The 13,590-nt window shown below is 44.5% G+C and overlaps 1 protein-coding gene across 2 annotated transcripts in view; it reads left to right on the forward strand.

Annotated features, from left to right (window-relative positions):
* Positions 1 to 12,512, forward strand: part of ankrd49 (ankyrin repeat domain 49) — a 31,821-nt gene extending 19,309 nt beyond the window's left edge. For both annotated transcript variants that reach the window (XM_076283049.1, XM_076283050.1), the window contains exons 2-3: positions 5,223 to 5,437; positions 9,663 to 12,512. In XM_076283049.1, coding sequence (XP_076139164.1) covers positions 5,225 to 5,437; positions 9,663 to 10,121 — 672 coding nt within the window. In that variant the 5' untranslated portion in view covers positions 5,223 to 5,224 and the 3' untranslated portion in view covers positions 10,122 to 12,512. The remainder of the gene's footprint in view (positions 1 to 5,222; positions 5,438 to 9,662) is intronic.
* Positions 12,513 to 13,590: the final 1,078 nt, after the last annotated feature.

Below are 13,590 nucleotides of genomic sequence, written 5' to 3' on the forward strand. Positions count from 1 at the left end.
GCTGTTCCAATGACTTGACCACGGCGCTCTCCTCTACGGACCACAGCGCTCTCCTCTACTCTCAGTAGTAGGGAAGTGGGCAGGGCTGTCTGCTGCTTCTTTGAGTTCTGCAAAAGGGTACTGGACATCCAATAAGATGGCACCATCACCCTCCATCCAATAAGATGGCACCATCACCGTCCATCCAATAGACCTCTCCAGAATAAGTCCCGCCTCCTAACTTCCGTATCCATCCAACTTCCGGGCGTGGATTGTCTATGGGAAATAACATGGCGTTTTGAAAGATCGTACCTGTCAAACTCTGTAGGTGACAAAGTAGAAAAAGCTGCTGGGCAGATTGGCCTACACACTTCTGCCATCTAGTTTCCACTGGATTTTTTGATTTTCGGTGCCATTTAAGTAGTATAGTCTATAGTATACTACTTAAACGGCACCGACAATCAAAAAATCCAGTGGAAACTAGATGGCAGAAGTGTGTAGGCCAATCTGCCCACCAGCTTTTTCAACTTCGCTACCTACAGATGTTTTACCGGTATGATATTTCGAAACGCCATGTTATTTCCCATAGACAATCCACGCCCGGAAGTTGGATGGATACGGAAGTTACGGAGGCGGGACTTATTCTGGAGAGGTCAATAAGATGGCACCATCACCCTCTATCTTCACTATTGCAAACGGGCACAGGGCATCCGATAAGATGGCACCATCACCCTCCATCCGATAAGATGGCACCATCACCCTCCGTCCGATAAGATGGCACCATCACCCTCTATCTTCACTATTGCAAAAGGGCTCTGCATCTGATAAGATGGCACCATCACCCTCCGTCCGATAAGATGGCACCATCACCCTCCATCCGATAAGATGGCACCATCACCCTCTATCTTCACTATTGCTGCTGCTGGTTTGAGGATTTTCTGACTGCTAGACACTCTTGCACATCCTCTAAGATGACCTTCTTTATGTCACTGTCACTGCCTGCAGCCATCTCTTGCAGAGACTCCTTTCCCTCCAGATGATAACAATGCCACCCCATCGCGCTGTGCTGGGGAGCTTCAGCGTAGTACTCTTGTTCTTTTCCTTTAGCTTTGACGGATATGTAGCGGAGGCTACTCGTATGCCAGATATGTAGCGGAGGCTACTCGTTTGCCAGATATGTAGCGGAGGCTACTCGTTACTCGCCTTCCACACATTTCACAACTTGCTTCGCTCTCTTGTTCAGGGTGGCCATTGTTTTCAGTGCCATTATATCTTTTAGGAGAAGATTGAGTGTGTGAGCAGCACAGCCAATAGGAGTTATCTGAGTGTGCAGCACAGCCAATAGGAGTTATTTGAGTGAGCACAGCCAATAGGAGTTATTTGAGTGTGCAGCACAGCCAATAGGAGTTATCTGAGTGAGCAGCACAGCCAATAGGAGTTATTTGAGGGTAGGTCTCCTCCACATGTGCCCAGGCAACCATCATGTTGGCTTCGTTGTCAGTGACCAGTGCAAAATCCTTATCTGGTCCAAGGTCATTGATGATCACTTTCAGCTCATCTGCAGTGTATTGGCCTGTGTGCCTGTTTTCCTTTGTGTCTACACTTGTAGAACACGGGCGGGGGGACGGGAGTGGTGACTATGTAGTTAATAATTCCTTGTCCCTGGATATTGGACCATCCATCAGAGATGACTTAAATACAGTCAGCTTTGACAATGGTCTGCTTGACCTTTGTTTGAACTCGGTTGAACTCTTCATCCAGCAAATGAGTAGAGAGTGCATGTCTGGTTGGGGGAGTGTATGCTGGTCGGAGAACATTCAAAAACCTCTTCCAGTATTTATTGGATGGCAGCGTCAGGGGTGTGCCAGTTGCAAGAGCCGAAACACTCATCTGCATTTCTCTGGCCAGTTGCACAGGCTGCAAGAGCCGAAACATTCATCTGCATTTCTCTGGCTGGCTCCATCCATAAGATCAGAGAATCCTCTGATGCTAGGGAGACCAGGAGCCGATGAGAGGGTATCTGACTCTGATGCCAGAGGGACCAGGAGCCGATGAGAGGGTGACTCTGATACAGTTGAGACTGATTCATCTTCCCCTGGATTGGAACTCTGGAGTGGAACTCCTGTTTGCTGCATGTGTTGGGCCTTGAGGAATTGCTTTGCACTTTGCAATATGCTGCTGCATTTTTGTGGCATTCTTCACGTATGCCTTGTTATTCAATTAGATTAGATTAGATTAGATTCAACTGTATTGCATTGTGCAGAGTACAAAGCAGTGGAAAAGCCTCATAATAGACGAGCTGTAACATGTTGATTTTAAAAACCCGCCATGTTCTAATGTTAGATTAGCCATCTTGCCATTAGTTAGATTCTAATGTTAGATTAGCCATCTAGTCATTAGTTAGATTCTAATGTTAGATTAGCCATCTTGCCATTAGTTAGATTCTAATGTTAGATTAGCCATCTAGTCATTAGTTAGATTCTAATGTTAGATTAGCCAACTAGTCAAAAACCCACCATGTTCTAATGTTAGATTAGTTTATTCGTTTATACTAATCGCTTAATACTCGATTATGCTATTTTTGTGATCGTTAGGAGCCAAAATTGAAATCCGATTAATTGCACAGCCCTACATTGTGTACATTTGCAGCCAATCACTGCTGTCGTTTTATTTTATTGATAGCAAAGTCATGAAAGCCAGATTTTAATGCAGTTTGCGGTCGGGCCGCAGGTAAAATTCAATGGGCCGCATTCACATTTTTTTGGAACATGTTACTGGTATCAAATTCAAAATTAACATATTTTTTCCATGAAATAGTCAAATTTGTAATTTTCAACATTTTATATGTTGTCTGTGTCCTTTTTGCAACTAAATATGAGTTTAAGAGATTTGCAGATTATTACAATCTGTTTTTATTCACATTTTACACGTCCCAAAAAGTTTCTGTTTTGGGGTTGTACGTTTTAACAGCCAGTGTGAACGTTTGCATTTCTTGATACCAGAAATAAGAGACATATTTGGTTTGAGTATTTTGTGTTGAACATCACACATTTCATGTGTTGCCTAAAAATGCAACAAAAACGCATGACGATCGTAATTAATCTATGGCCAATGGGGGCTAATAACATCATGAATAGTAAACGCATGACGATCGTAATTAATCTATGGCCAATGGGGGTTAATAACATGACACTCGTAATTAATCTATGGCCAATGCATATAATAACATCATGAATAGTAAACTAGACATGTAAAGCCTGGCAGACCGTAATGACACCCTAAATACTGTATGCTGCTTTACCACTACACTACTACCATGAAAACACACACACACACTCACACACACACACTCTCTCTACTGCACGCTAACCCAGCTAGGGGTCGACCAATTATCGGCCTGGCCGATTATTAGGACCGATATTTAGCATTTTTATAATAATCTGTATCGGTCATTTTTTCCACCGATAAGCCGATATTGAAATGGATAAATATTGAAACGCGCTACTTTCTCTGTAAAGAGTCTCTCACTCCCTGCATTTGCTACTCTGTGGTCAAGAGCATTGTCCCGCCCACTACACCGTCTGATTTGTTAGTTCGCACGAATGCAGCCACAGAAAACTGAACACAGAGAAAGTTTAGGATTCTCACTGACGCAAACTGTAGACTGGGCTTCAGCTGTACGGAGCTATTTTTCGAAGGTAAGGAAGGTAGCCTACATTGCTGAAGTTGCAATGAATCACAATCATCTACACTGAAGTTACAAAAACACCACCTTGTAAGCTATTGTCTCTTTGATCCGGATCAATAAGTAAAGCACCCACTTCCTTCATTTAGCGAATTCCCGATTGATGCACGTTAGTATGCTGTTTAGGCTACTAGTTTAAATTATGCGATAGCGAACGTCAAAAAATCTAATTGCTCCTTTTTGAAACGGACTGTCAGAAAAGACTACATGCACCCAGGGCCAGTCGTAATTTAATCCGACCTGAACTAAATCGCGTCCTGAGCTGGCTATTAACGTGCCTTTTAGGCTCACAAAAGTGTAGCTTATAGCATATGGACACTAATTGCATGCTTAAATAGCCTAGGAACTATTTTAAAACTGCTTTGTTAAACTATTCAACCGTAACACTTGCCATCACGCATGCACCTCTTCCTCTCCCTCTCTCGTGCACTCACACACACGATGGCAAAGCATCCTCTTTGTGACGGGTCCTTTAACAAGCACATAGCCCATTGTGCAGGCCTACTCTATGAAAATAATTGCTCAGCTCTTGGATTAACATGATACACAGGATATACACTTGCAAGTGATGCAAGGTGATAGACAAATGTGTATCAAAAGAAGAAAGAAAAGTTTGCATAATTAAATGCTTTTTTAATGACATTTTTGCAGCATATCGCCTTTACTATCTACCCCCCTTTTTGACAACTTACATATCGGTTATCGGCCTCCTGTTTTGGTAATAATTGATATCGGTATCGGCCTTGAAAAAACCATATCGGTCGATCCCTAAACCCAGCTGCTTTACCACCACACTACTACCATGAAAACACACACACAGACTCACACACACACACTCTCTCTACTGCACGCTAGCCCAGCTGCTTATCCACTACACTACTACCATGTAAACACACACACACACACACACACACACTCTCTCTACTGCACGCTAACCCAGCTGCTTATCCACTACACTACTACCATTTAAACACACACACACACAACCACACACACACTCTCTCTCTCTACAGCACGCTAGCCCAGCTGCTTATCCACTACACTACTACCATGTAAACACACACACACACACACTCTCTACTGTACGCTAGCCCAGCTGCTTATCCACTACACTACTACCATGTAAACACACACACACACACACACACACTCTCTCTCTACTGCACGCTAGCCCAGCTGCTTATCCACTACACTACTACCATGTAAACACACACTCACACACACACACACACACACACTCACACAGTTATTTCCCCTTGGGGATCAATAAAGTATCTATCTATCTATCTAAGAGATGCATTTTCAGACCAGGTGTCTATTCTGACCGTGTGTGTCACGCCCATTGGATTAAATGAAATGTGTGTGTGTGTGTGTAGAGATGGAGTGTGTGTGTCACGCCCATTGGATGAAATTAAATGTGTGTGTGTGTGTAGAGATGGAGTGTGTGTGTCACGCCCATTGGATGAAATTAAATGTGTGTGTGTGTGTGTGTGTGTAGAAATGGAGTGCCCAGAGGGCTTTAACCAGCTGGAGCTGCTGCAGACACACGGACAACTGATCCCCATGGCGACGAGTAGCGCGTGGAGTGATGGGGAGGAGGATGCAGAGGAGGAGAGTGAGCGCTCGGAGGAGTGGTACCAGCAGGAGGAGGCGCGACTGCAGCACACACACACACCTGCAGACCTGCTGCTGTGGGCCGCCGAGAACAACAGGGTACACACACACACACACACACACTCTCTTACACACACACACACACACACACAGACACACCTGCAGACCTGCTGCTGTGGGCCGCCGAGAACAACAGGGTACACACACACACTCACACACACACACACTCACACACACACATATACACGCACACACTCTCTTACACACACACACACTCTTACACACACACACACACACACACCTGCAGACCTGCTGCTGTGGGCCGCTGAGAACAACAGGGTACACACACACACACACACACACACATACCACGCACACACACACATACCACACACGCACACACACTCTTACACACACACACACACACACCTGCAGACCTGCTGCTGTGGGCCGCCGAGAACAACAGGGTACACACACACACACACACACTCACACACACACATATACACGCACACAGTCTCTTACACACACACACACTCTTACACACACACACACACACACCTGCAGACCTGCTGCTGTGGGCCGCCGAGAACAACAGGGTACACACACACACACTCACACACACACATATACACGCACACACTCTTACACACACACACACACACACCTGCAGACCTGCTGCTGTGGGCCGCCGAGAATAACAGGGTACACACACACACACATACCACACACACGCACACGCACACATACCACACACGCACACACTCTCTTACACACACACACACACACACGCACACACACACACACGCACACACACATATACACACGCACACACACATAAACACGCACACACTCTCTTATACACACACACACACACACACCTGCAGACCTGCTACTGTGGGCCGCCGAGAACAACAGGGTACACACACACACTCACACACACACATATACACGCACACACACATACACACACACACACCTGCAGAACTGCTGCTGTGGGCCGCTGAGAACAACAGGGTACACACACACACACACTCACACGCACACACACACACACACACACATACACACACACACACCTGCAGATCTGCTGCTGTGGGCCGCTGAGAACAACAGGGTACACACACACACACACGCACACACACACACACACACACACATACACACACACACACCTGCAGAACTGCGGCTGTGGGCCGCTGAGAACAACAGGGTACGCACACACGCACGCACACACACACACACACTCTCTCTTACACACACACACACACACACACACACACATACCGTAAAACTTCAAATAATCGCCGAGTCCCTAAGAGACGCCTGTCTCTTTTAAACGCCTGGCGTGGCTACAGGTTTGGGTTAAAGGCCGGTCTCCAGTAGAGGCCTGGTCTGTTTTTTAGTTTCGAGTTGTATTTAATCTTCTAAAACCCGTCAGATCGTCTGTTTAAAGCGTGTCATTCGCAATGACACGAAACCGCTACAGAAAGGAGGTTACAGCAGTGTGAATTAGATGTTGCACGTCGTTACAAGCCGTCGCAAAGCATTCACATGTCTGGTCACAGTTGCAAAGTTTTTTAAATGTTGCATGAAGTTGCTGCTCATCTCGTTGCGAATCTTGGGTGTGATTTGGGCTATGTCGCAGACTGCGCACGTTATGATTAGATGGCATTAAAAGACTGCGGTGGGGAAAAGCTAGAGTTCCCAATTGTATAACTTTTTTTCCAATATGACCTATGCCTATATGTCCGACTTCGTCATCGTTCAATTCATCCCTTGTGTTTAAAATTTGCGGATAGGCCAATGGTAAGCTTGTTTTTATGCTGGCAACAAAACCAGAACTGTTCGGGAATGTTATTCTAAATGCAGGGTTCCTACGGAGTATGGAAAACCTGGAAAAGTATGGAATTTGATTTTAGTAATTTCCAAGTCTGGATAAGTATGGAAAAAAGAAACAAGGGTATGGAGAAATATTTGTGTTTCCAGACTATTGCATCTACAGTTCTAATCACTTCACTCAGGTCATAATGAACCATTCCTACTGTTGTGTAGCTGTCAGTACACATCAAGATACAATTGAATGGGGGTCCTCAGAAAGAAATCTTTCCCACAAGGGGACCCTGGTACAAAAAACAAATCGAGAACCCCTGTTCTATGTACATGCTCTGCACCATTGTGCACTGATTTGTTTGCGTAGCTCTGCTATTTTCGGCTAAAACACTAGTAGACTTTTTTTGATTTTGTAAAAGTTACCAAGACATGGATACTGCATTATCTGATAAACTGTTATTGCAAACAAATAATACTGTTTACGGTGATTTCTGAGGACTCTGCCAGCAGTGCACTAGTCTCCAACATATGTAGGCTATGCTGTATCAAATGTGAGTGCACCTTCCATTTCAGCACATCCCCAAAGAAAAGTATCCAACAATGGGCAAGTGTTTTCTGAGGGCTAACAAGTTAATAATAAACATTAATATACAGCTCTTCACAATGCTAGTAGAACACTCCATTGACAATGTCTAGAATATGGTCAGAAAAATCTACTGAGAAGTTTGAACATTTGAGTATGGAAAAAGTATGGAATTTTGAAATGGAAAATGTGTAGGAACCCTGTAAATGCCATGGCGATAAAGAGAAAGAAGTCAGAAAAGGAATTTACCTTAGACTAGGCTATATCAGAGCCCGTCTACGGACATTCTCTGGCTATATAACCTACTGAAATAGATTAATGATGTAAAGTCACGTGCGCTTATGGGACTGGTGTGTGCGCGCACAGTTTTTATTGATGAGTCGGAGTGGCAAGTGCTGCGCATAGTTGCAGTGGAATGTGGCTGCCCAGGGCATTATAAAACTTCTCACTCTTAGACCTACTCATACACGGCGGTGAAATGGCGTATTTAGCTGTCTAAATTCGAATCATATGCTGGGGGAGAAATCGTCGGACATCCATGATTATTTTGTTATTCAGCACCCCTGGTCAAAAATATGTTCCCGCGCACCTGGAAGTAGGCTATGATTTGAATGTAGACTGTTGTCAAATTTGGCAAATACAAAACGGGAGAAACAATATGGTTCATGCTCTCTCATGCTGTTTCATTCCTGCCGAAAAGGAGGGAGAATGAAACATGAATAAGAATAAGCACGTTCCACTTTTGCATAAATAATTCCTGAACGGTTTTGGTCAGGGCTGATAATGCAACTGTATTTGACAAAGGACCGATATAGGCTATTTGCTAGTGACAAAATGTGAGCTTTCAGTGTGATACGATCTCTTTGTAGATTACGTTTAATTAAAACATGTTTCATCTGTTCTGGCTATCCCCGCTATTTGGATCTAACTGTATCTCACTCAATGAACAACATCTCAACATCTCAACACTAAATGAATGATGATCCGTAATTGTCATCAGATAGCCTAGTCATATAGGTAGACATTCAGTGTGTTTGAAATAATTAATTCGATAATATTTTCCATCTTTGCAGAGGAAAAGTTTTGTGTAAAGGGAATTAAAGGCCTGTCTCATATAGACGCCTGTCTCTAATACTAGCCGGTGCAGTTTGGCGATTTGGGAAAATAAAAGCCCGGGCTATTATTTGGAGTTTTACTGTATACACACACACACACACCACACACACACACACTCTCTTACACACACACACACACCTGCAGACCTGCTGCTGTGGGCCGCCGAGAACAACAGGGTACACACACACACACACACACTCACACATATATACACACACGGTGCAACGCGTGTTTATCACAACAAACTTCCAAAATGCAGTCGGCAGCTGTAGGGTTAGTACCCATCAGTCTGTGATATTTGTGTGTTTATATGTGTGTAGAAGTGTATGTGTGTGTGTTTATGTGTGTGTGTGTGTTTATATGTTTAGGAGTGTATGTGTGTGTGTAGGAGTGTATGTGTGAGTATATGTGTGTGTTTATATGTGTGTAGGAGTATATATGTGTGTGTGTATATGTATGTGTGTGTAGGAGTGTATATGTGTGTGTGTATATGTATGTGTGTGTAGGAGTTTATATGTTTGTGTGTGTGTGTAGGAGTGCATATGTTTGTGTGTGTGTTTGTATGTGTGTGTAGGAGTGTATATGTATGTGTGAGTGTGTTTATATGTGTGTGTAGGAGTGTGTGTATGTATATGTGTGTGTGAGTGTGTTTATATGTGTGTGTAGGAGTGTATATGTGTGTGTATATATGTACATGTGTGAGTGTGTGTGTGTTTATATGTGTGTGTAGGAGTGTATATATGTATGCGTGTGTGTGTGTGTGTAACTGAACTTCTCCCTCCATCCCGTCAGCTGGCTACAGTGCAGCGGATGCTGGCGTCAGACTCTTCCCTGATTGGTTGCTGTGACTCAGATGGGTACACGCCCCTTCACCGGGCAGCCTATGGTGGGCATGTGGGTGTGGCCTGTGCACTGATTGACGCGGGGGCGGAGCTCGAGGCAAGGACAGCAGATGATTGGACGCCGCTCCACTGCGCCTGCCGCTGGGACAATGTGGGCGTGGCCTCCTGTCTGCTGCGCTGCGGCGTGTCCGTGAACAGCCAATCACGCGGCGGCCTGACCCCTCTGCACCTGGCCGCCGGAACCCCAGGCAGTGGGCGGAGCCTTGAGCTGCTGCTGATGCAGCGCCACCTGCTGTCAGAAACGCGCAACTGCAGCGGCGACACGGCAGAAGAAATATCACACCGCACCAGCAAACACCACACACTCTTCCAGATCACACACTCACACAACAACACACACACACAATAACACACACACTCTTCCAGATCACACACACACACAACAACACACACACACAATAACACACACACTCTTCCAGATCACACACTAACACAACAACACACACACCAGCAAACACCACACACTCTTCCAGATCACACACTCACACAACAACACACACACACACAATAGCACACACACTCTTCCAAATCACACACTCACACAACAACACACACACAATAACACACACACTCTTCCAGATCACACACTCACACAACAACACACACACACACACCAGCAAACACCACACACTCTTCCAGATCACACACTCACACAACACACACACACACAATAACACACACACTCTTCCAGATCACACACACACACAACAACACACACACACAACAACACACACACTCTTCCAGATCACACACTCACACAACAACACACACACCAGCAAACACCACACACTCTTCCAGATCACACACTCACACAACAACACACACACACAATAACACACATACCAGCAAACACCACACACTCTTCCAGATCAAACACACACACTCTAACACATACACACAATAACACACACACACCAGCAAACACCACACACTCTTCCAGATCACACACACACACACTCGAACACATACACACCAGCAAATACCACACACTCTTCCAGATCACACATAACACACACACACACCAGCAAACACCACACACTCTTCCAGATCACACACACACAATAACACATACACACACACACACACAATAACACCCTAACACATACACACCCCAACACACACACACAACCTAGCACACACACACACACACAATAACACATACACACCCCAACACACAACCTAGCACACACACACACACACACAATAACACATACACACCCCAACACACACACACAACCTAGCACACACACACACACAATAACACATACACACCCCAACACACACACACAACCTAGCACACACACACACAATAACACATGCACACACACACACAATAACACATACACACCCCAACACACACACATAATAACACATACACACACACAACCTAGCACACACACACATAATAACACATACACACACACAATAACACCCTAACACATACACACCCCAACACACACAACCTAGCACATACACACATATTAACACATACACACCCCAACACACACACACAACCTAGCACACACACACATAATAACACATACACAACCTAGCACACACACACACATGTGCTAATGCACTACACTACTACCATTCATTCATACTGCTTACCTCAAGTTAAGTGATAGTTGGCTGATAACATGGCTTAAGATATTCCAGATATGCTACTTCACTGTACGAAACTCTCTTGTACCTGACAACAAGTTGTATACCTGCCATTAGCTTTAAAGTTAACTTTTCCTTCTGCACTGTGCAACTACAGTGCAAAACTGCATGCACAGTTTATGGATACTACTGAACTCCAGTAGCCTACCAAAAGACCTAGATGGTACCTATATTTGGACCTTCATTCCAAACATTCCTACCTTGTATGGAGGTGCTGTTACTATCTACAGCATATTTGGAGCTTTTCTGCAGAGAGGCCATGAGGGAGTGTGACAGCCTTACGATGTCCTGGTCCTCACTGGGCACAAACACAATGGAGAAGTTCACCACCACGCTGCCCTGCGAGAAGCCAGTGATGACGACTCGAACCTTCCCAGACTCCACCAGGGCCTGGATATCTGAAGGGAAGGATTGCAGGATCTGCGGGAAACATTTGCTCATGGTCAAAATGGGTATTTTATAAACATGTTACACCACTTTACATTATTTATTTAAGGTATTCAAGCCATTAAACAGATAATACAATTATTTTGAATTGTCAACACATCTATCACAGTACTCTGTAATTAATCAACTTTAAAATACATTGAATATTTAGACCTTAAAAATATAAATGTTTACACAAATGGTTGAGTGACAATAACAGTAAAATAAATAATGTGGTAGTTGACACAGGCAGGATCTCATTTTACCTCAGCTTGAATGCTCTGAGAGAGATTCTTATAATCAGGGCTCTCTGGAGGCACAATTAGACACACAACACAACAAAACACACTAACATGTGCTAATGTAGACAGACAGATGTGCATTCGCTTGTGTGTGTGTGTGTAGACAGACAGATGTGCATTCGCTTGTGTGTGTGTGTGTAGACAGACAGATGTGCATTCGCTTGTGTGTGTGTGTGAAGACAGACAGATGTGCATTCGCTTGTGTGTGTGTGTGTGTGAACTGATGTACCAACATACAACAAACAAACGTGTGCATATGCTTCTGTGTGTGTGTGTTTGCTACCAGTATTCCCCCATTGTGTGTGTGTGTCTCTGTAATTGGTTATTAAATTGAGTTTCCGCTGATGCACCCGGTGTCCTGTGGCATTATTTAAATGAATCACCCAAGTATCCCACACACACACACACAAGGATACGTCACACACACACACACAAGGATCCGTCTAACACACACCCAACGATCCGTCTCCAGCATAACACACACACACACAAGGATCCGTCTCCTGTCTAACACACACACACACGTAAGGACCTGTCTAACACACACACACACAAGGATCCGTCTCCTGTCTAACACACACACACACAACACAAGGATCCGTCTCCTGTCTAACACACACACACACATAAGGACCTGTCTCCTGTCTAACATACACACACACAAGGACCTGTCTCCTGTGTAACACACACACACACAAGGACCTGTCTAAAGGCTATGATATGGTCCCACTCACGTTGCACGACTGGAGCTAGCTGAACTGTCACATGACTGTTTTCCCAAGATGGCGCCTGCTTGTATACGTGAACCGTACTGTTTCTAAACTATCTTTTTAATACACTGTGTGTACACTTACAAAGTTCTCAATGCTTCTAAACTATCTTTTTAATAAACTGTCTGTACACTTACAAAGTTCTCAATGCTTCGGTTTACATGTAGGGCCCCTCATTATGCTACCGTGGAAGTGTGGTGCTATTTTGAGCCTTGTTAGTGGTATAGATATAGCGATTTCTTTTTACACGTGTTATTACCCCTTAGGTTCATTTTGCACCGGAATTGTCCTTTAAGACCGTGCGTCACTTTGACGCGTAGACTGCACATGTGTGAAACGGAACTGCAGTAAACACTCCCCTCCAGTAGGTGGAGCACACAGAAGAACAACACTTAAAACCTAGAAACAAACCTAGACAGAAGAAGACTTGTTTGGTTACCATAACGACGATGGAGCAGAGCGCCTGTCCTTGCACAGCTTGCCTGGCTGAGTCACGTGAAACACCACGACATGGAGTCAACTATGACCGATGTAAAGCCACAGTCCACAGATACAGATTCTTTAACTCATTGAATGCCAAGCTGTTTTCCGAAGCTTTGTCCTAGAGTGCCAGCAATCTAGACCATTGTTGATGATTTTTGTACAGCCACAGCAT

The sequence above is a fragment of the Alosa pseudoharengus genome, unplaced genomic scaffold (genome assembly GCF_046254945.1).
Source record: "Alosa pseudoharengus isolate Yale_2024_CS ecotype anadromous, Long Island Sound unplaced genomic scaffold, YU_APseudo_1.1 YU_APseudo_1.1_scf_13, whole genome shotgun sequence".
Taxonomy (NCBI): Eukaryota; Metazoa; Chordata; class Actinopteri; order Clupeiformes; family Clupeidae; genus Alosa; species Alosa pseudoharengus.